Source organism: Oncorhynchus kisutch, linkage group LG13, assembly GCF_002021735.2.
Source record: "Oncorhynchus kisutch isolate 150728-3 linkage group LG13, Okis_V2, whole genome shotgun sequence".
NCBI lineage: Eukaryota > Metazoa > Chordata > Actinopteri > Salmoniformes > Salmonidae > Oncorhynchus > Oncorhynchus kisutch.
Window position 1 is genome coordinate 77,196,940 of NC_034186.2, and position 23,849 is coordinate 77,220,788.

The window sequence follows — 23,849 nt, forward strand, 5'->3', positions numbered from 1 at the left end:
GACGTCCAATTTCCTGATTTATTTGACACTTGAAACTCCAAGAGTTAGTTGAGCACACAGAATATAAAAGAGAATGGCCAGTTCCAAATATGAGGTAGGGAGGCTACAAATATACACATTAACAAAATCAAGGATCTATTCCCAACATTTTTTGCAGAAACATGATTTTAAGCATAAATATCATTAACGTAATTTGTTTTAAATAAAAAACGCTAGCATATCATGTTAAACTGGAGAAATCCAGTTAAAATGATATGTTAATCGACACCCAATTAGCAGCAGGCCGGCTAACAAGCTGGCCACAATGCTGCAGATAAGGCACCAGAAACGTGCTGCAAAATCTCAAATGGTAAAACGCATCAATAATTATTAGATTAAGATGCTACAAATATACATCTACGGGTGTGCACTTAGAATTAGTGTATTCAACAATTCAATAAAGGTGTATCTTTGATATTTGAAATGAAAACCATGTGGTCATTATTTGATTGAACACTAAATGTCTGGTGCAAATTAATGTTAAAGTGCAAAGGATAGGGAGATTTAGCTATGGCTACATGTGGGCGTCACAGACACCTTCCTAATATTGCAAATGCTTTTTTTGGGCTGGATCATGTTGTTGAATTGTATGTTTTAATTCTGTAATGTATAGATTGTTGCCGCCTTCTTGGCCAGGTCTCACTAGAAAAAGAGACTCTGGGTCTCAATGGGCTTTTCCTGGTGAAATAAAGGCTATAAAATAGTAATGACTTATTCAGCCGTCTGTGTCCTAGCCTTGTAAAAATGGCCTCACCTGTCTCTTCCTCCCTGACTTTCCTATTTACTTAGAATAGATGCCTGCCTTTAGGCGTCTCTGTTCCGCCTGTCCAAATCATTCCCTTTGGCACCGCCACATCCACTACCTCTCTCCTAAGGGCCTGTTTGGCTAGCACATATACCTACTTATTCCCTTCCACCCCCTATGGCAGGGGTATTCAAGGACAAGTCAGTTAAGAACAAATTCTTATTTTCAGAGGCAGAAGGACAGATTTTTACCTTGTCAGCTCAGGGATTCGATCTTGCAACCTTTCAGTTACTAGTCCAACGCTCTAACCACTAGGCTACCTGCTTCATTCAACACGGTATCTCAGTGCATTCAAATTTCCATCGATAAAATGCAATTGCTTTCGTTTGTCAGTAGCTCATGGCTGCCCCTACCATAAACAATCTGTACATAAAGTAGAGAATCCCACACATGCACAGAAGCTTCGGGACCTTTAGCTGTCGGGAAGAGGGTTCTGCAGCAATTCCGTTAGCTAAAGAGTGTGGCGAATGCTACTTGTTTAATAAAGTTAGATCAAAGCTTAAGCAATGTCTGCAAGATCACATAGTTATGGGATTGTACTTAACCAAATATAATAGCATAACGTTACTGTAAGACAAAACACCACCGCATTAATGAGATTTTAGGATTTTAGGATGAGATTTTAGGATGATTGTGCGAATGGTCGCATTTCTCTCCTGCCGCCAAAACTCAACAGCGTTGTGCCAAAATGTGCTTTGAAATAAAACACAGGCAGGCCTATGCAAGTAGACACCATCAGCTCTAAAATTCGCTCCCAGTACATCATTCAAAACAACATTGTACATAACTCAATATCTATAAAACCTATATTTATTTTTTAAAATAACGAAACGTGCCAAACGTGATTTGGATCCTCAGCTCTGGGGAAGAGGCCAAAGGGGAGTGCCGAAACGAGGGTGGTTACCTTCGGATCCACAGCCTTTAACCTATAAACAAATAACATTGTTATGAATCGATCAATGTTTGCAAATGTCTTGTCTTTTGAGTAGGCCAATTTATATTTCAATGAAGCCTGCAGAACCAACTTTACCTGTCCAAAAGTAGACATGCTAAATCAACATAACTCTTCAGCTCCTGAATGGTAACTTTACAGTAGAATATGGTAGTTAGCTAGAATGACTGAAAGTTGAGGCTTATGCATTACCGGTCAGGAGACAGCATGCCAGGCTTCTCCATGTATGCTGTTCTCTCCACTGTGAAAAAAACACATGGCGGACTGCGACGTCGGATCAAAACAAAAGTGACATAAGTAAATTATTTGGAGTAATGAGAATGATTGTGACTATTTTTGTTCAAATAAATGCTCTGCTTCCCAATAAAAACTAGTTAGAACATTCTGCCATATTTTATGGAAAATAGTTTGTTTCCAGTGATGATCTTCAAAATCAAATCAAATCAAATGTATTTATATAGCCCTTCGTACATCAGCTGATATCTCAAAGTGCTGTACAGAAACCCAGCCTAAAACCCCAAACAGCAAGCAATGCAGGTGTAGAAGCACAGTGGCTAGGAAAAACTCCCTAGAAAGGCCAAAATCTAGGAAGAAACCTAGAGAGGAACCAGGCTATGTGGGGTGGCCAGTCCTCTTCTGGCTGTGCCGGGTGGAGATTATAACAGAACATGGCCAAGATGTTCAAATGTTCATAAATGACCAGCATGTTCGAATAATAAGAAGGCAGAACAGTTGAAACTGGAGCAGCAGCACGACCAGGTGGACTGGGGACAGCAAGGAGTCATCATGTCAGGTAATCCTGGGGCATGGTCCTAGGGCTCAGGTCCTCCGAGAGAGAGAAAGAAAGAGAGAAGGAGAGAATTAGAGAACGCACACTTAGATTCACACAGGACACCGAATACGACAGGAGAAGTACTCCAGAAATAACAAACTGTCCCTAGCCCCCCGACACATAAACTACTGCAGCATAAATACTGGAGGCTGAGACAGGAGGGGTCAGGAGACACTGTGGCCCCATCCGAGGACACCCCCGGACAGGGCCAAACAGGAAGGATATAACCCCACCCACTTTGCCAAAGCACAGCCCCCACACCACTAGAGGGATATCTTCAACCACCAACTTACCATCCTGAGACAGGGCCGAGTATAGCCCACTAAGATCTCCGCCATAGCACAACCCAAGGGGGGGCGCCAACCCAGACAGGATGACCACATCAGTGAATCAACCCACTCAGGTGACGCACCCCTTCCAGGGACGGCATGAGAGAGCCCCATTTGAGACGACTGTACAACCATTAAGATTAATTGTCAGATTCAACAGAAGATCTCTTTGTTTCTTGGGACCTAGAACAAGCATCTCTGTTTTGTCCGAGTTTAAAAGTAGAAAGTTTGCAGCCATCCACTTCCTTATGTCTGAAACACATGCTTCTAGCAAGGGCAATTTTGGGGCTTCACCATGTTTCATTGAAATGTACAGCTGTGTGTCATCCGCATAGCAGTGAAAGTTAACATTATGTTTTCGAATAACATCGCCAAGAGGTAAAATATATAGTGAAAACAATAGTGGTCCTAAAACGGAACCTTGAGGAACACCGAAATTTACAGTTGATTTGTCAGAGGACAAACCATTCACAGAGACAAACTGATATCTTTCCGACAGATAAGATCTAAACCAGGCCAGAACTTGTCCGTGTAGACCAATTTGGGTTTCCAATCTCTCCAAAAGAATGTGGTGATCGATGGTATCAAAAGCAGCAATAAGGTCTAGGAGCACGAGGACAGATGCAGAGCCTCGGTCCGATGCCATTAAAATGTAATTTACCACCTTCACAAGTGCCGTCTCAGTGCTATGATGGGGTCTAAAACCAGACTGAAGCATTTCGTATACATTGTTTGTCTTCAGGAAGGCAGTAAGTTGCTGCGCAACAGCCTTTTCAAAAATTTTTGAGAGGAATGGAAGATTCGATATAGGCCAATAGTATTTTATATTTTCTGGATCAAGGTTTGGCTTTTTCAAGAGGCTTTATTACTGCCACTTTTAGTGAGTTTGGTACACATCCGGTGGATAGAGAGCCGTTTATTATGTTCAACATAGGAGGGCCAAGCACAGGAAGCAGCTCTTTCAGTAGTTTAGTTGGAATAGGGTCCAGTATGCAGCTTGAAGGTTTAGAGGCCATGATTATTTTCATCATTGTGTCAAGAGATATATTACTAAAACACTTGAGCGTCTTTCTTGATCCTAGGTCCTGGGAGAGTTGTGCAGACTCAGGACAACTGAGCTTTGAAGGAATACACAGATTTAAAGAGGAGTCCGTAATTTGCTTTCTAATAATCATAATCTTTTCCTCAAAGAAGCTCATGAATTTATCACTGCTAAAGTGAAAGTCATCCTCTCTTGGGGAATGCTGCTTTTTAGTTAGCTTTGCGATAGTATCAAAAAGGAATTTCGGATTGTTCTTATTTTCCTCAATTAAGTTAGAAAAATAGGATGATCGAGCAGCAGTAAGGGCTCTTCGGTACTGCACGGTACTGTCTTTCCAAGCTAGTCGGAAGACTTCCAGTTAGGTGTGGCGCCATTTCCGTTCCAATTTTCTGGAAGCTTGCTTCAGAGCTTGGTTATTTTCTGTGTACCAGGGAGATAGTTTCTTATGAGAAATGTTTTTAGTTTTTAGGGGTGCAACTGCATCTAGGGTATTGCGCACGGTTAAATTGAGTTCCTCAGTTAGGTGGTTAACTGATTTTTGTCCTCTGGCGTCCATGGGTAGACAGAGGGAGTCTGGAAGGAATCTGGGATCATGAATACAGCCTCAAGCTCATTACCAGAACGTTAACTATTCATGAAAATCGCAAATGAAATGAAATTAATATGCTAGCTCTCAAGCTTAGCCTTTTGTTAACAACCCTGTCTTCTCAGATTTTCAAAATATGTTTCTCAACCATAGCAAAACAAGCATTTGTGTAACAGCTAACTAGCACAGCTAGCGTAGCATTTAGCGTTAGCATCAGCAGGCAACATTTTCACAAAAACCAGAAAATCATTCAAATAAAATCATTTACCTTTGAAGAACTTCAGATGTTTTCAATGAGGAGACTCTCAGTTAGATAGCAAATGCTCAGTTTTTCCTGAAAGATTATTTGTTTAGGATAAATCGCTCCGTCTCCGTTTTGGCTACCAAAAAAACCCGAAAAATCAGTTAACAAAACGCCAAACTTTTTTCCAAATTAACTCCATAATATCGACTGAAACATGGTAAACGTTGTTTAGAATCAATCCTCAAGGTGTTTTTCACATATCTCTTCATGATATATCGTTCGTTGAAAGCCTCCTCTCTCCTCTCAATCACTGGATGACTGCGTGCAGCTTGTAGATTACGCACCAATTTAGACAAAGGACACCGGGCGGACCCCTGGTAAATGTAGTCTCTTATGGCCAATCTTCCAATGATATGCCTACAAATACGTCACAATGCTGCAGACACCTTGGAGAAACGATAGAAAGGGCAGGCTCATTCCCGGTGCATTCACAGCCATATAAGGAGACAATAGAAAACAGAGCCTCAAAAATTCTGCCCATTTCCTGGTTGAAGTTTCATCTTGGTTTCGCCTGTAGCATGAGTTCTGTGGCACTCACAGATAATATCTTTGCAGTTTTGGAAACGTTAGAGTGTTTTCTTTCCAAATCTGCCAATTATATGCATAGTCGAGCATCTTTCCGTGACAAAATATTGCGCTTAAAACGGGCAATTTTTTTAATCCATAAATTAAAAGAGCGCCCCCTATATCCAAGAAGTTAAAGTCACCAAAGATTAGAATATTATGCTATGACTACAAGGTCCGATAGGACTCAGGGAACTCAATGGGGAATGCTGCATATTGCCCACGAGCCCTGTAAACAGTAGCTATAAAAAGTGATTGAATAGGCTGCATAGATTTCATGACTAGAAGCTCAAAAGTAAATTGTAAATTGAAATTTGCTATCGTAAATGTTAGCAACACCTCCGCCTTTGCGGGATACACGGGGGATATGGTCACTAGTGTAGCCAGGAGGTGAGGCCTCATTTAACACAGTAAATTCATCAGGCTTAAGCCATGTTTCAGTCAGGCCAATCGCATCAAGATTATGATCAGTGATTAGTTAACTGACTATAATTGCCTTTGAAGTAAGGGATCTAACATTAAGTAGCCCTATTTTGAGATGTGAGGTATCATGATCTCTTTCAATAATGACAGGAATGGAGGTGTCTTTATCCTAGTGAGATTGCTAAGGCGAACACCGCCATGTTTAGTTTTGCCCAACCTAGGTTCGAGGCACAGACACGGTCTCAATGGTGATAGCTGAGCTGACTACACTGACTGTGCTAGTGGCAGACTCCACTATGCTGGCAGGCTGGCTAACAGCCTGCTGCCTGGCCTGCACCCTATTTCATTGTGGAGCTAGAGGAGTTAGAGCCCTGTCTATGTTGGTAGATAAGATGAGAGCACCCCTCCAGCTAGGATGGAGTCCGTCACTCCTCAGCAGCAGGCTTGGTCCTGTTTGTGGGTGAGTCCCAGAAAGAGGGCCAATTATCTACAAATTCTATCTTTTGGGAGGGGCAGAAAACAGTTTTCAACCAGCGATTGAGATTCATCTGTCGGACTGCCAGATGGTGAAGCGTGATTCATCACTCTAGAGAAGGCGTTTCCACTGCTCCAGAGTCCAATGGCGGCGAGCTTTACACCACTCTTGCCTGCGTATGACATTGCGCATGGTGATCTTAGGCTTCTGTGCGGCTGCTCGGCCACAGAAACCCATTTCATGAAGATCCCGATGAACAGTAATTGTGCTGACATTGCTTCCAGAGGCAGTTTGGAACTTGGTAGTGAGTGCTGCAGAGGACAGACTATTTTTACGCGCTTAAGCACTCACAGTCCCGTTCTGTGAGCATGTGTGGCCTACTTGCACAGTGCCGTTCTTCACTTGAAGAATTTCTGGATCCAGCTGGTGACACGCACGCATGCCTTGGTGCATGTTGCTGTATAGCTCCCCTGTTGTTCAATACCATGGGGCCTTCTGCTCTGCTTACTGCCTCTGCATAAGAGACAGACTGAACTGCCCTGAATTTTGTCCACCTCCATCTCTTTCACCCTATTTGGGCATTCCAAGGATGTCGCCTCATGTTCTCCTCCACAGTAACAACCCTTTATTCCTTTGCAATTCTTCCTTCTATCTGCAGACACTCCATCAGGGATGGGTAACTCCAGTCCTCAGAGGGGCCTGATTGGTGGTACACTTTTGCCCCAGCTCTCTCTCTCTCTCTCTCTCACACACACACACACACACACACACACTCCAATAATCAACTAATCATGATCTTCAGTTTAGAATGCAATTAATTTAAATCAGCTGTGTTTACTAGGGATTGGGGAAAAAATGTGACACCACACCACAGTTGGGTTCACAAGTTTGTACAGTACAGAGTAGAGAACACTAGCATTAAGTAGCTTCATGTATTGTATTCTACTGTGATGTACTTTAATGTCCAAACTTGTGAAACATTGATGTCTATGATTGATTCAGATTTGGTCTTGTTTTGAAGCAAAGCAACCAAATGTCTTGTTTGGGGCAGAGCTCACTAAAAATAAGCCAGTGTGTAGAACAATACCCAAATATACTAAGTAGGCTATTGTATATTTATACCATTTGAGTACCCATTTAGGATACATCACCATGAATAGAAGGACAATATCCATATCAGGGACCTGATGAAATTCTGTTACCTTATTATGTTACTCAGTGTAAATCCACTTCACATACTGTAGTTCAATAAGTCAACGTGTCATGTCATAGTTGACACCCCATTATGTTCTTAATTCGGAACAGATATTTAAGAGGTATTTTTTAAAGTGGACAAAAAACTGAGGGAGATTTTTACCGAAGTTCTGTTACCACACTTTGCATCTGCACAGTTCTTCCAGATAATGTGTTTTTGTTAAAATGTCTATGTAAATGGTTAAAAGTAGTCAAATCAAATTGTATTGGTCACATACACATGTTTAGCAGATGTTATTGCGGGTCTAGCTCCAACAGTGAAGTAATATCTAACAAGTAATATCTATCAATTTCACAACAATACACACAAATTTAGGAATGGAATTAAGAATATATAAATATTTGGATGAGCAATGTCAGAGCGGCATAGACTAATACAGTAGAATAGAATACGGTATATGAGATGAGTAGGGCAAAATATGTAAACATTTATTAAAGTGACTATTGTTCCAAGTATTAAAGTGGCCAGTGATTTCAAGTCTGAATATAGGGCAGCAGCCTTTAAGGTGCTAGTGATGGCTATTTAACAGTCTGATGGCCTTGAGACAGAAGCTGCTTTTCAGTCTCTTGGTCCCAGCTTTGATCTACCTTCACCACTTGAGGGCAGCCCATCAGGAAGTCTAGGACCCAGTTGCACAGGTTCAGACCCAAGGCCCCAAGCTTTCTTTCCCAATATTTCTTTACAGACTAATACACTTAAAACAAATAACCAAACCGAAAAGTGCAGATATTACTAGTGCCTCCCCCGCGATCAAACCGCCATAAAATAAAAACGCAGCCTAACGTGAACATTGACAGCTGCTTTGAAGGACAAAAATCAAATAAATGCTACTGGGATCAGTGAAATGCAGGCTAAACTGACAACGGAGTGAAGAGCAGAAACCTCAACTAGCAAGTCGCAGCAATGAAGATGTGTGTGCTCGTTCACGAGTAGGAGGGGAGAGAGAATTTTACGCGCCATCATTAAAATGAAACACTTAAATTTACTCTGGTCTGTCCACGGGACTTGTTGTCCTGCTTCTTGGATGCTGATCGAATTATTGTAGGTTTTAAAGCGGTCTCTGGTGGTGCAGGATTACTGAGGTATACAATTAACGGATGCTTCTGGGAGTCAGCCATGTTGACAGACGTCTAAATGTAGGGATAGTTAAAGGACTCATTCAAAGATATTTATAACTAATCCCTTTCTCGCTGTGACTCAGCTGAGTCTTCTTCTATGTCAAGGCGGTCCGCAAACAATCGTTTAAGTGCATGCCGCCTTACTACTTGCAAAAATAATTAAAGAAGTCCTGGATGCAATCATTGATGAAACACAGTCTGGCTTCATGAGGAACAGACATATTTCTAACAATGTCAGACTAATATTAGACATACTTGACTACTCAGACCTAATAATTGAGGATAGCTTCATATTATTTTTTAGATTTTTATAAAGCATTTGACACAATAGAGCAGCAGTTTCTCTTCCACTCCCTTGAGAGACTTGGCTTTGGGGATTTTTTCTGTAAGGCTATTAAGACTCTCTATGCAAATGGTAACAGCTCTATCAAATTGAAATATGGCACCTCACCTAGATTTGAGTTAAAGAGAGGAATTAGGCAAAGTTGTCCTATCTCTCCATACCTGTTTTTAATAATCACCCAACTTCTTGCAAATTCTTTAAATAATAGTCCTGTACAAGGTATTGCCATAGCTGGTAAAGAAATTATTATAAGCCAGCTGGCTGACGATACTACACTTTGTCTGAAAGACGCTAACCAAATTCCCATATCGATCAATGTGATACAATCCTTTTCCAAAGCGTCTGGTCTATATCTTAAACATTAATAAATGTGAACTCATAGCTGTCAAAGATTGTGTGACACCTTCATATTATGATATTCCAGTAAAAGAAGAACTTACATATTTAGGCATAACCGTTACAAAGGATCAGAAGTCTAGAGGCTTACTAAATTTTAACCCTCTTATGAAAAAACCCCAGAAGAAGCTAAATCAATGGCTACAGAGGGTCTTATCTTTAAAAGGTAGAGTCCTAATAACCAAGGCTGAAGGTATCTCTAGACTAACATATGGTGCTCTATCTTTATATCTTGACAGTAAAATAAGCAAGGAGATAGACCAGATGCTTTTCAACTTTCTTTGGAGAAACCGTACCCATTACATTAGGAAAACTGTTGTAATGAACACTTATGAGAATGGTGGACTGAATTTTCTGGACTTTACTACTTTAAATAATACTTTTAAGATCAATTGGATAAAAAATTCCTAAGAAGACCCACTTCTATCTGGAATTTTATTCCTCATCATGTCTTCTCTACTGTTGGTGGCCTTAACTTCATGTTGTTTTGCAATTATAATATTGACAAAGTTCCAGTGAAACTTTCTGCTTTTCATCGGCAGGTTTTCTTGTCATGGTCCTTAATTTACAAACACAATTTATCCTATCCTATATCCTATTGGTGAGCCAACTGGTAAATGCAGATGGTCTTTTACTCAGTTATAAAGAATTCTTATCACTTTACAAGGTCCCTGTAACACCTAAAGATATTGCAATTGTTTTAGATGCCATTCCCTCAGGTGTTGCTATGTTATTCAGGAACGTGTCAAGACCTGACCCTCAGAGCCTACCTTCTAATGACCCTGTTGACTCATCAGTAGGAAAGATTTGTTTCTCGTTTGATCCATTCAACAACAGAGCGATACGATCCTTGTTTCAGCAGGATGTTGTATCTATACCTTATGTCATGCCTTATTGGAATGGATTTATTGATAATATCTGTTGGAAAAAAGTTTGGATGTTGCCACACACATACCTACTTGTTAACAAATTTAAGGAAGTTTCCTTTAAAATTATTCATAAATATTATCCTGCCAACCACTATATGATTGTCCATTATTTGTAATCTATGTATGCTTGTGTTCCCTCATGTGCTTTATGTATTGATTTGTTGTTAATAAAAAAAACATTTTAAAAAGTGCATGTCGCCACCTACTGTGCGGGAATGTAGGCACAGAGCAAGAGCTATGTATTCTTCTTTGGGTTTTATGGCGAACTACACTCAAAAGGTAAAGTGTTGCCCACAACTGGACTGGGGGTAAGATAAATGACCAAATAAACATTCTAGCCAATGAGAGGGCAGATATGTGTGAGAACAACAAGCACAACTCCATTATAAAATTGTTTTTCTCCAAGTTCCCGAAATGCCACATGCGCCCACTTATCAGTAAATTCGTATCAACATAAACATGATGAAACTTCAATTCGATCAAATTAAACATTGCAGCAAATTAGACATTTAATTTGATGGTTTTTGTTTGTATGTAACCTTTATTTAACTGTTGACCAAATTCGACATTCTCTCATTGATCTCCCTAAAAGAAAATCCCCACTCCCACTGGTTAACATTGTATTTTTGTACTGACAGACTTTAGAGCGGAGTCAAGCCTCTTGCTTCCTCGCTGGTTATATCCAAGATGAGTTTATCTCTGTGCTTCTTAACTAGTGGGCCGGTCCAGCCAGGAGAACTCAAAATGCAATATATCAGTCAATAACATCTGTGGGGAGGAAATTCTTTGTAACATATTCCCTTTACAAACCTATCAGATTTTTCCTTGACATTTGATGATATAGAACAGTGAAACACATTTTCTTTAACAATATATATCTTTAAACATAAACTGTAGAAGTGAAAAAACAACAGCCTCAAGAGTTCTAAGAAATGTTCAAAGCCAAAACATTATGGTCATGACAAAACCGATAAGACTTTTTTTTAATGACACCAGTAGATGGCTCCTGGTTCTGGTCTGGTTCTCTCTGGGGTGGTGATGATAATGTATCCAGCTTTTCAACAGCAGTGTCCACATGTACAGTGGGGCAAAAAAGTATTTAGTCAGCCACCAACTGTGCAAGTTCTCCCACTTAAAAGTTACAGGTCTGTGAGAGCCAGAAATCTTGCTTGTTTGTAGGTGACCAAATACTTATTTTCCACCATCATTTGCAAATAAATTCATAAAAAATCCTACAATGTGATTTTCAGGATTTTTTTCCCTCATTTTGTCTGTCATAGTTGAAGTGTACCTATGATGAAAATTACAGGCCTCTCTCATCTTTTTAAGTGGGAGAACTTGCACAATTGGTGGCTGACTAATTACTTTTTTCCCCCACTGTATCTCTCCTAGAGGCTTCTACCAGTGCCCCCCTCCTCCACTACCTTACCCTTTACTCCCTGTCTTCTCCTCTTCCTCCAGGTCAAAGTCAGAATCACTCTAATGCTGACGCTCCTCCTCCTCAGGTTCATAGTTCCACTGTCGCCTGCTCCTCCGCTCTTGCACCTCCCTCCCTCCCCACTCTCCCCTTGGTGATAGCGTGTCACAAGGTTCTTGAGGCTGACGTTGTGGTCAAAGCTCTTGACGCAGCGCTGGCATTTGAAGGTCCTCTACCCAGTGTGGACGTGCAGGTAAGACTTTAGCTGGCTGGCCTGGGCAAAGGAACGCTGGCACACCTGACACCTAGCAGGAGCAGAACGTAATGGAAAACATTAACACTTTGCAGTTCAGCTGATAATACAAACAAACAAAACATACATTTCAGAGGGAGATGTGTTCAGTATCAAACAGAGTATGCAGTATAAAACACCTACCTGGAAGATTTGTTGTCACTGTGGCTCAGCTCGTACTTCTCAAGCTTGCTAAGTTGGGGGAATTCCTTGTAGCACGTGTTAGAAATGTCTCTTGGACTCATGCTCTCTGAAATGGCGGTTCCGTTTCAAGATGTTGTAAAATCCCCAGGGGCATTTGGAGCACCTATAGTGCAACTTTTTGACCTGGTGGTCGTCCTTCTCGTGGGTCTGCTTGTCTTCCTGGCCTTGAAGTGCTTGAGGCAGAACTTACAGGAGTAGACATGCTCTTGAAGCCTCTGGTGATGCTTGAGGCCAGCTTCATCCACGCAGCGCTTCCCACAGACAGAACAGCTTGAACTTGTTCACACTGGTGCTCCACACTGAGTAATGATGAGATGAAGATGCCACAGTCTGGACAGAGAGGCCGTGAGCGTTTGGAGTGCTCTCGACGGACGTGCTCCTCATAACTGTCGAGGTCGTGGAACCGCATGCAGAGTTTGTCAAACCCAACAGGCTCCCCAGGCTGGCCATCACACACACAGCTTCTTGTGTCGGCGTGGAGTGTAGGCTGGCTCGCTCCGTCTCTTGTGCTCCATCTCTCGCTGACTCACTCGCTCGCTCCGTCTCTTGCGCTCCATCTCTCGCTCGCTCACAGAATCTAAAGTCACCTCCGGCTCCACTGAGGGTTCCCACTCAGCATTAGCCTGCTGCTCCACTCTGCTGGGCAGTCCCTTCATCTGTCTGTCTCTCATCTCCTTTCTCCTCCTCTAGGTACAGAGCCCTTTCCTCCGTTGGGTGCAGTGCATCACTGTACTGTAGATCCTCAGTCACCTCCATCACCAGAGAGCCAGTCAGCTCCAGTTCCCCCTTCTCAAACACCATGGCAGCCAACAGCTTCTTCTCTTCCTCGCTATAGGAGGCAACACTTCTAGTCTCCTGCTTCACAGACCCGTTCCTCTCCATTCTCAGGGAACAACTGTCATCTTTGTATTCACGCGGCAGGCCCACTGACACTTCACTCACCTAATCAAAAGAAAACAGAGATCAGTGTTATTGGCTACATGATGAAGTGTGTTTGATTCATATGCATGCTGAAACCCATCTCATACAGCAGCATCATAACCTGTTCCCCGTGGTTTAACTCATCTGAGCTTCTGGGCTGAATGTTTACGCACTGGTCCTCCTCAATGGACAGACAACATTCTTCAGTGGCACTGCTGCCTGGCCTATCAACAGTGACTGTGTTAACACCCTTTCCTGACCAACCATGACGTCTGTCCTCGATGGCTCCCTCTTAACACAATAATAAAGAATTAGAAAACATATGTCCGTTTATATGGCTTGCCTACATGTCGTGCATAGAATGCCTACTGATGGGACATAATTTTTAATCTTACTGCTTGACATTTCCATTCTCTCATAATAGTCCCCTGGAAAAAAATGTCGGAGTCGGAGTATTGGCGTCAATGTTCAGGGCAACTAGCCATTGTCTCAATCGGTCGGATCTCTCAATGGAAGTTGGTGAAACATTATATTTGACCCAGTCCTTGTGTTTGTTATGGCAAGTTTTTACAGTGCAGTCACGAACCGTATTGGAACAGGCGATGGAAGTCCATCGATGTAACGCAAGTCTCAGCACACTTTAGCTAGCTCGCTAACTTACTTGCTAACATTGTTCAGTGGTACCGTTGCTGTCTGGCCAATCAACAGTGTCGATTTTAAAACCCTCTCCTGAACAACCATGCTGTCTGACCTTCATGGCTCCGTCTTGTCGACCAATGTGTTTACATACATAATAAAGAAGTAGAAAACACTTATATAACATAGCTAGCTTTAAGCCATAGGAAAAAATTGGGCTAACTTCAGTAGCAAGCGCCATTTCATTGTATTTTTTATTTTTATTTTTTATTATTTTTTATTTAACCAGGTAGGCTAGTTGAGAACAAGTTCTCATTTGCAACTGCGACCTGGCCAAGATAAAGCATAGCAGTGTGAGCAGACAACAAAGAGTTACACATGGAGTAAACAATTAACAAGTCAATAACACAGTAGAAACCAAAGGGGGAGTCTATATACAATGTGTGCAAAAGGCATGAGGAGGTAGGCAAATAATTACAATTTTGCAGATTAACACTGGAGTGATGAATGATCAGATGGTCATGTACAGGTAGAGATATTGGTGTGCAAAAGAGCAGAAAAATAAATAAATAAAAACAGTATGGGGATGAGGTAGGTGAAAAAGGGTGGGCTATTTACCAATAGACTATGTACAGCTGCAGCGATCGGTTAGCTGCTCAGATAGCTGATGTTTGAAGTTGGTGAGGGAGATAAAAGTCTCCAACTTCAGCGATTTTTGCAATTCGTTCCAGTCACAGGCAGCAGAGTACTGGAACGAAAGGCGGCCAAATGAGGTGTTGGCTTTAGGGATGATCAGTGAGATACACCTGCTGGAGCGCGTGCTACGGATGGGTGTTGCCATCGTGACCAGTGAGCTGAGATAAGGCGGAGCTTTACCTAGCATGGACTTGTAGATGACCTGGAGCCAGTGGGTCTGGCGACGAATATGTAGCGAGGGCCAGCCGACTAGAGCATACAAGTCGCAGTGGTGGGTGGTATAAGGTGCTTTAGTGACGAAACGGATGGCACTGTGATAGACTGCATCCAGTTTGCTGAGTAGAGTGTTGGAAGCCATTTTGTAGATGACATCGCCGAAGTCGAGGATCGGTAGGATAGTCAGTTTTACTAGGGTAAGCTTGGCGGCGTGAGTGAAGGAGGCTTTGTTGCGGAATAGAAAGCCGACTCTTGATTTGATTTTCGATTGGAGATGTTTGATATGAGTCTGGAAGGAGAGTTTGCAGTCTAGCCAGACACCTAGGTACTTATAGACGTCCACATATTCTAGGTCGGAACCATCCAGGGTGGTGATGCTAGTCGGGCATGCGGGTGCAGGCAGCGACCGGTTGAAAAGCATGCATTTGGTTTTACTAGCGTTTAAGAGCAGTTGGAGGCCACGGAAGGAGTGTTGTATGGCATTGAAGCTTGTTTGGAGGTTAGATAGCACAGTGTCCAAAGACGGGCCGAAGGTATATAGAATGGTGTCGTCTGCGTAGAGGTGGATCAGGGAATCGCCCGCAGCAAGAGCAACATCATTGATATACACAGAGAAAAGAGTCGGCCCGAGAATTGAACCCTGTGGCACCCCCATAGAGACTGCCAGAGGACCAGACAGCATGCCCTCCGATTTGATGCACTGAACTCTGTCTGCAAAGTAATTGGTGAACCAGGCAAGGCAGTCATCCGAAAAACCGAGGCTCCTGAGTCTGCCGATAAGAATATGGTGATTGACAGAGTCGAAAGCCTTGGCAAGGTCGATGAAGACGGCTGCACAGTACTGTCTTTTATCGATGGCGGTTATGATATCGTTGAGTACCTTGAGTGTGGCTGAGGTGCACCCATGACCGGTATACCAGCTAGCTACAACAGAGATAATGGAGGAATGGAATTTCCATACCGTCTCTGCTACAAAGGCACATAAACAGGAAGTGAGGCACAAGTCTGTTCCAGAAATGCGATTTCCAGGCAACCGTGTAAATTAAAGCTCCTAGCTGCAACCTAGGTTAAAAATAATGACTGTTATTTTCAACCTAGCCTGCAAACTAGCCCTGCAATTATTGCAGTGGCCAACAGGGCTTAATAGCAGAGATACTTATAAGGAGGGCCACAGAGCTATAGGGGGTGGTGGGGACTTTACTTGTCTGAGTGAGTGAGAGAGAGCTACCCTTTAAAAACTCAGTATTTGATAAAATAATGTTATGGGAAACACTGTTCATTATGTTTTCATGCTTAGTGAGCTTGTGCATTGTTAATGAATCACTCCGTGTTGATATCTCAATAGTGTGTGTCATCTTTAGAGGTAAGAAGACAGGAACATATAAAATACAGAATATTTCCCTCATTTATCATCATAGATCTACAAATAAAATAGACTGAGCGTAATTTAAAACAATGTTTTATTAAATCATAAATTCAACATCCCAAAAGTGCACAGGGGTTGATATCAAATAAAAAACTCCACATTTTAAAAGTCAAGAAAGGTCAATCTAAGGAGAAAAAATGTATCATGTTCCTAGTGCAGTAGCTTCTCATAACCTATGGCTTGTGGCTGAATGAGATACAGCTCTCCTCATAATAACCATTTCTAGTCACACCCTGGATACGACTTCATCATCATATTAGTATTTGCTGATGATCTCCTTAGCAAGTGCGATGTAAGCTGTCATGGCATCCTCCTTGGACATACCTAGAAAATAAGAACACAAATACAACATTTATATTTTTTATTTAACCAGGAAAAGCCCATTGAGACCAGTCTCTTTTTCTAGGGAGACCTGGCCAAGAAGGCAGCAACAATCAACAATCCCATTACAAAATAAAAACATACAACAATACAACAACATGATCCAGCCTAAAAAAAGCACTTACTACACTCCTCCGTAACAGAGTCTCCCATCAATATTTTAAATTCATTCAGTGGCACTAACATATCTAGATGAAGCATGGATTGTAGATTATTCTATGCATCTGGTGCACAAGAAGAGAAGGCAGTCTTGCCTAATACTGTGAATGTCCTGGGGACTTTAAGTAGCAACCACCTAGCAGACTGGGAATGGTAACTGTTGGTGGTGAAGGAGACCAGACTACAGAGGTAAAGAGGGAGTTTACCCAAAAGGGCTTTGTAGATGAACACATACAAATGGTCCAACCCACCATTTGGAACAATGTGCAATGGTGGGTGAGTGATAAAGCGCAAGGATGCATGATAAACAGAGTCCAGTCTCTGTAAGATGGAGGAGGTTGTGAGCATATACAACAAGTCACCATAATCAATTACAGAAAGAAAAGTGGCCTGAACAAGCTTCTTTCTAGCCATAAGCGGGAAGCAAGCCTTATTACTAAGATAAAAACCCAATTTCAATTTAAGCTTTGTCACAAGATTATCCACATGAACTTTAAAGGACAACTTGTCATCCAACCAAATACCTATTTATTTGTAGGAAGACACTTTTCAATGGATAAGCCACCAGATGTGACAATGCTAACCTTCTCTGGCTGAGTTCTAGCTCTGGTAAAGGTCATGAATTTAGTTTTTTGTATATTCAAGACCAGTTTGAGGCTATAAAGGGAGGCCTGCTGTGACTGAAAGCAGTCTGGAGCTCTTCAACAGCCTGAACCAGAGAAGGAGCACGTGAATATATGACTGTATCATCTGCATATAGATGTAACTTTGCTGGTTGCATCCCATTTCCCAAATCATTAATAAAAATTGAGAACAACACAGGAGCTAAAATGGAACCCTGGGGCACACCTCTATTAATCTCAAGAAAGCTAGACTTGTGATTGTCTGTATATACACATTGTGTTCTGTCAGAAAGATAGTTCCTAAACCAATATACTGCCCCTTTACTGAGATCAATGTTTCTGAGTCTAGCTAGCAATAATTCATGGTCAACTGAATCAAAGACCTTTGATAAAATTAAAATAAAAGAGCTGCGAGTTCACTAGGGATTCATAGACCTTTGCCAGGATAGGGAGTTTAGAGATAGGACGATAGTTATTAGCATCTGAGGGATAGGAGGACATAAGCTGATTTCCAAATGCTGGGTATGGAATTGTTCAAGAGACTCAAGTTGAAAATGTGAGCCACAGGTTCAGTAATAATACCAGCTGCTATCTTTAAGAGGTAGGGGTCCAGGTTGTCTGGACCTGCAGACTTTTTAGTGTCTATAGCCTTTAGTGCTTTATAGACCTCAGTATAAGGAACAGGCTCAAAGTTCAAATGTTTCACGAGGGCCTATATCATAGTTGACGTAACAGAGGCCTGGGACCCACCATTATCAAAAACTGAACCAGCAGATATGAAGTGCTTGTTAAAACCCCTACAATATGGGCTTTATCCTTCACTTCATTAGAATCTATCATTAAATGGTCAGGAAGGCCAGGGGATACATTAGAACCTGACACTGATTTGATTAGCTTCCAGAACTTGGTAGGGTTGTTTAGGTTCTTTGTGACTGCATCTAAATAGTAATCTGATTCGGACTTCCTGATCAATCCTGGGCATTTGTTTCTTAGGCTCTGAGGGAGGCCCAGTCAACAGAAGCATTTGTATGTCTAACTTGAGCCCAAGAGATTTCTCTTTCTAATTAATTCTGACAAGTTATCTGAAAACCAGGGATTGTTCCTTCCACATTTCTTCACAGGGGTATGCTTATCACAAATATCATATAAAAATAGTCCCAGGCAGTGTTAACATCGGGAATCAGACTTACTGTCAATATTATAGTACAGATCATGTAAGAACGCTTGCTCATCAAACTGTCTAAAATGTATTTTAAAAATATAACGGGGTTTGGTCACTTTTGTATTTCTAACAAGCAATTGCACAGTGATCACTGACATCGTTACAGAGTATCCCAGTCGATGTGTATTTGTGAGGGGTATTCGTTAGAATAGTGTCCAATAGCGTTGATTTGTTAGGTGCTCTGGGATTCGGTTTTGTAGGCGCATTAATTAATTTGAGCGAGATTCAGAGAGTCACACAGTTCTTTAAAAGAGTCAGATACAGATGTAAGCATGTCCCAGTTCAAATATTCTCAAATAAGGAATTCCGGGTCATTTAGCTTGTGCAGGACATCAGAAAGAGAGTTTAGTGCGACTCCCGAAGCCGGTCTGTAGCAGCCGACGACGGTGATGTGGGAGTCCTTATATATATATATGTTAACTTTAACCGCAAGCAATTCAAAATGTTTGGCTATGGTAATCGAGAGAATTTCAGAGGTGTTAAACTCGGATTTAACATAAATCCCTCGTTCTTTACTAATCCGATCCGTTCTAAAAAAAACGTGTACCCATCAATAAAAATCCAGTTATTTGACACAGATTTAGCCAAGTTTCTGATAAAACCATTACGTCTGCATGTCGTTTTGGCCCATATTCTAATCATGTCTATTTAAAAAAATATATATATTCTTCTGACATTAACATGCAAGAGGCCAAAACCTGCTCTGTTTTTAAAATCATATGGAGTCGGTAAAGATTGCATGGTATCTACAGGGCCCAGGGTTTGGTCGCACATTACCAGAGATCATCAATAAAAGCACAACAATATATCTCAGTTGCCCAATAAGCGAGGACTTGGCGGAGCCAACACCATTGTCAATAAAACGAACCGAGTTTTTCGACACAGAAAAAAAGTAATTCAATAGTTTGAGATTTTGGAAGTATGCCATCAAGTGTAGGTCCAGTTGCGTTTGAGAGTGGTACACATGCAATTGCAGAGAGAGACCAAGTTCCTGGTGGTATTGACATGATGGTCTCGTCGGAGTGTTTGAAAATTGTAGGGCATAAAGCGAAGATAATTCACTCACCGATTGACCATTCAGCCTATTTAATCCAGGATGGCATTGAGTAAAGAGCAGGCACAGTAACAGATACATAATGCCAGTTTTTAGAGGTATTTCAGCACAGGTGTGCAACGACCAGTAGACGTAGTGTATAACAAGGTAGATTTTCCCAATGCCCACGGTGCATTAGGTTTTCCAATCCGATAACCGCTTTTCCGCTCCTAGTCGTCAATGCTCACCTGCGCTCGCGTAGCAGGCCTTGCGCGCAGACAGACGCTCATGACACGGCGAGCTCCAACTCCAGAAAAGTGTAATAAAAAATAAAGTCCTTCTCTTCCGAAATCTTTGTATAAGTAAAATAGAGACTGAGATATACAAATAATAGTTGTTATATACAGCATCCACATAAAAAGTATTTTCTTCTGTAAACAGGACCAGGGTCATTAAAACATAACAACTCTTAAACTCTGCTCTCAAGGATCACACATACAAACGGACAGACTGATTGGCTACCATCTTGGATTCTTACCACTGTAAGTCTGGTAACATACATTCAAATTAGAGCAACATCATCACACATACACACACTCTCCCTCACTCACGCACCCGTATACATTCAGTTAAAAGTGTTGGTGAATTGTGATTGCAGCCTTCAATGTCAAGTACAATCTCTAGATGGGGGGTTATCATTACCCCTTGCTGTAGCATTCTGTTCACTAAATGTTCATAATTGATTCAAATGTTCCAAAGACTGAAACAAGGGTATAGGATGGAGGGCTAGTGTGGAGGCGATTCCTTTTTTACATTCTGAGAGAAGACAACATCTTTTTATTTTACCTTTCCTAGAATCCCAGGCCTCCCACTTGGCTTTTCCCTTCATGTCTAACATGCCTGGTTTGTCTGTGGAGAACAAGAGAGGACAGTATTTAGGACATCAGTGGTGACTGGTAAAAAAAAATGAAGAGAACTTCAGAGGAACCAGACCAGATTTAAGGTTAGGCTTGTGTCCTACCAATACTAGTGTGGGTATCTGATATGGCCAGTTTGGAAAGCAGTGTTCTGATATCTGGGAGATGAGTGCCCTATCTACCCAGAATTTGCTAAAATAATTGTTATTCTCTCCATATAATTGTAATGGTCCTTTCATTTGTGTATGTTTTGTACAATGAAGTATTTCAATTAGCATGTTTTAAATGGCACAAAGAAAATTCCATACCAATGTTGATGTCTCCAAATATGGCCTGCTTATACAGACCATACATGTCCAGCAGCTCCTGGTCTGAAGGTCTGGACTTCACCTTCTTCACATCATCTGCTACTCGCTCAAACTCTACCTGCACGGAGAGATGGAAGAATGGAGGGAAAGGGACAGATGGGAAAACAATACAGCACAGAAACTCCAGAATGTAACCTAATCTACAGCACTACAGCCTATTACTGCCCACTACTGAGCAGCCAAACAGTGGGTCCTTATTCCATTTAGACCTGTCGATGCCAATTTGTTCACATGAATAATCTACTTTACACAGATCTCCAATCAAAAAAAACAGCAAGGCTAAATGGGACAATGGGCACATTCATCTAATCAGAAAGGAAACCCCCCAAACTAATTTATGTTCCACATGCAGTTTTAATTAAACAAAAATACTATTTGGTTGTACATTCATTCAATCTGACTACAGTGTAATGTTAAATTGGCCCAAAACCAACCAGAAGAAGGTTGACACTGTCAAATCATCTGGTTGTTTCAACTTTCTTCTGGTTGGTTTTAACTTTAAACTTTCTTCTGGTTGGTTTTGGGCCAACTTGCTCTGTAGGAAGATCAAATGTACAACCAAAATAAAAAAAAAGGGGTGTACAGTGCATTCGGAAAGTATTCAGACTCCTTCACTTTGTCCACATTTTGTTACGTTGCAGCCTTATTCTAAAATTGATGAGGGGTGAAATTATTTAATCAATCTACACACAATACCCCATAATGACAAAGTGAAAACAGGTTTTTAGACATTTTTGCACATTTATAAAAAATTTAAAACAGATATCACATTTACATAAGTATTCAGACCCTTGACTCAGTACTTTGTTGAAGCACCTTTGGCAGCGATTACAGTCTCGCGTCTTCTTGGGTATGACACCACAAGCTTGGCACACCTGTATTTATTTAATATTTATTTAACTCGGCAAGTTAAGAGCAAATTCTTATTTACATTGACGGCCTACCCCACCCAAACCAGGACGACACTGGTCGAATTGTGCACCGCCCTATGGGACTCCCAATCACAGCTGGTTGTGATACAACCTGGAATCGAACCAGTGCCGCCTCTAGCACTGAGCTGCAGTGCCACCCGGGAGCCCCTGTATATTGGACCTGTGACTCTAGGTTTTTAATACAATCAGTTGGTTAGATTTATTTCCCCCCTGTTACTGAAATAGTTGTTCCTATTCAAATGGTTTAGGTTGTCTTTTTTTTAATCAAGTTTCCTAACCCTGACAGTCATTCTGAATGTAGGTTGCGGGTGAATAAAAATTCCAACTGTTGGATATCTTAACTCTGGCTGGATTACAATAAGAACTACACATCACTTTGCAAGCCACCATAATGTAACTTGCAGACCTAATGTGGCCTGTAAACCAGGAGGTTCTTAACACCACTGTGTTAGGGTAAATTGAGGCCATCAAAGTAAGGCCTTATGATATGTGTAATGTATTGTCAAGTTTAATTTTAATGATAACATTCAGCTAGGTAATTATTTGGTGAAAGCCACAGGCCTTTAAAATGAAATAATTCAACAACTATGTCTCTGTCACTAACAAATGGAGTCATGGGTGGTAACTCTATTCCCTCAAAAAGAAAAGTCACCATGTGAAATATGCAAATTAGGCTTTAAACCCAAAACAGTGTAACAGTGTTTTTGTTTAACACTAATAGGAGTTAAATCTTGATCAACACTAGTGTTGAACAGAAATAACACAGTTCATTATCTCATAGTGTTACATTTGAGTAACACTGTAAAGTTTAATGCAGTGTTATTTCTTTAGACTTTCGTAGTGTTACATTTAAGTGTTATAACAAAAGTACTTTTTACACTCTGTAGAGTGGGAGCATATGTACTCTGAGATAGTAGATAACATGAACTCTTTAAGTGTTGATTTAACGCTGCAAAATGTGCTGTGTACATAGTGGGAGCAGCACAGAAACAACATTATTGCTTAATTATAATACATGCAATGTTTAATTCTAATAGGTTACAGTAGCCTAGCTATTATTGGTCTTGGAAGCGTGACAGCACTGCATACTACAGTCTGTAGAAACATTAATATTTGATCTCAAGGGCCTCTGTTGATGACGGCAGCTGGTATCCAATACACATCAGCATCCTTGCGCATCATTCCGAGGTGGCCAGCAAATCAAGCTCTAAATTTCATACGCATTTAAAGCAATACACAGGCATGACTCAGTAAATAAAGAACATAACGGTAAACGTAGTCTATATGCGTATGTACAAGCCTACCTACCACCAGCTACCACATCAGTCGACCATTCGCATCTCTTATAAAAACGTAGGCCTAACCCCGTTATCTTGATCGACTCATCACTCAGATAGAAGATGTGTCCGCCAGGGAAAACATAGCCTACCTGAAGAGACATCTCGCAAAGTTCAACTCCGTAGGCTACTGTAGGTAGTATTAGCCCAAAGTGTCCTCTCGGCTGTGTGAATAGCTCTGACTGCAGCTGTAACAGACTGGGAGCTTACAGTAAATATCGGTCAATGCCTCCGGAGTCGGGACCGCAGTGGGGTGGATAGACAGCTGATTGGCTGACCAAACATACCGAGACGCGGCGCGTAAAGGACGCTAAAATAAAATAAGATTTAAAAAGGACACTCGCATCAATGCAAGTCAATATTGGATTGTTCGCGTTTCATGACCAAATCATACTGTATAAAATTGATTGTGTAGCTCAATTAATATTATAATATAGGGACAATTGACTTGGATTGAATGTGTGGCATGTTTAGCATTTGGAGGCAGTGTTATATTTTGTAATTTGGATGTAGAAACAGTGATTCATGGAGGATGAGAGATGGTAGGTTGCCATCCTACTGAAGCTCAGCTGGACTCAGTTAATTCAGCAGTCTGTGGTTCTGATTCAGAAGTCTGTGCATCTGAGGGTCTGATTCGGGAGACTGAAGGCTTGGTAGCATCCCGTGGTTTCCAGTGG

General features: G+C 41.4%; 2 protein-coding genes and 1 long non-coding RNA gene across 4 annotated transcripts in view; 1 reads left to right on the forward strand and 2 right to left on the reverse strand.

The window, feature by feature from the left end:
- Positions 1-23,849, forward strand: part of LOC109905709 (ribonuclease P protein subunit p38) — a 47,169-nt gene that overhangs the window by 21,338 nt on the left and 1,982 nt on the right. Inside the window, exon 1 of one of the 2 annotated variants that reach the window (XM_031787506.1) lies at positions 11,972-12,062. The exons of the other annotated variant lie outside the window; for it this stretch is intronic. The gene's annotated coding sequence lies outside the window, so the exon portion shown is untranslated. Of the gene's footprint in view, positions 1-11,971; positions 12,063-23,849 lie in introns of those variants that run through there. 2 annotated transcript variants of the gene reach the window in all.
- Positions 5-2,622, reverse strand: LOC116353159 (uncharacterized). Its single transcript, XR_004202544.1, has 2 exons — positions 1,989-2,622; positions 5-1,770 (listed from the first exon to the last, which is right to left on the reverse strand). It is a non-coding gene; the product is annotated as an uncharacterized LOC116353159 (long non-coding RNA).
- LOC109905731 (acyl-CoA-binding domain-containing protein 7-like) lies at positions 16,217-23,816 on the reverse strand. The gene is made up of 4 exons (XM_020503289.2): positions 23,265-23,816; positions 20,844-20,961; positions 20,465-20,527; positions 16,217-16,524 (listed from the first exon to the last, which is right to left on the reverse strand). Exons 1-4 carry the CDS (start codon positions 23,274-23,276, stop codon positions 16,457-16,459), a joined length of 261 nt encoding a protein of 86 aa, XP_020358878.2. The 5' UTR covers positions 23,277-23,816; the 3' UTR covers positions 16,217-16,456.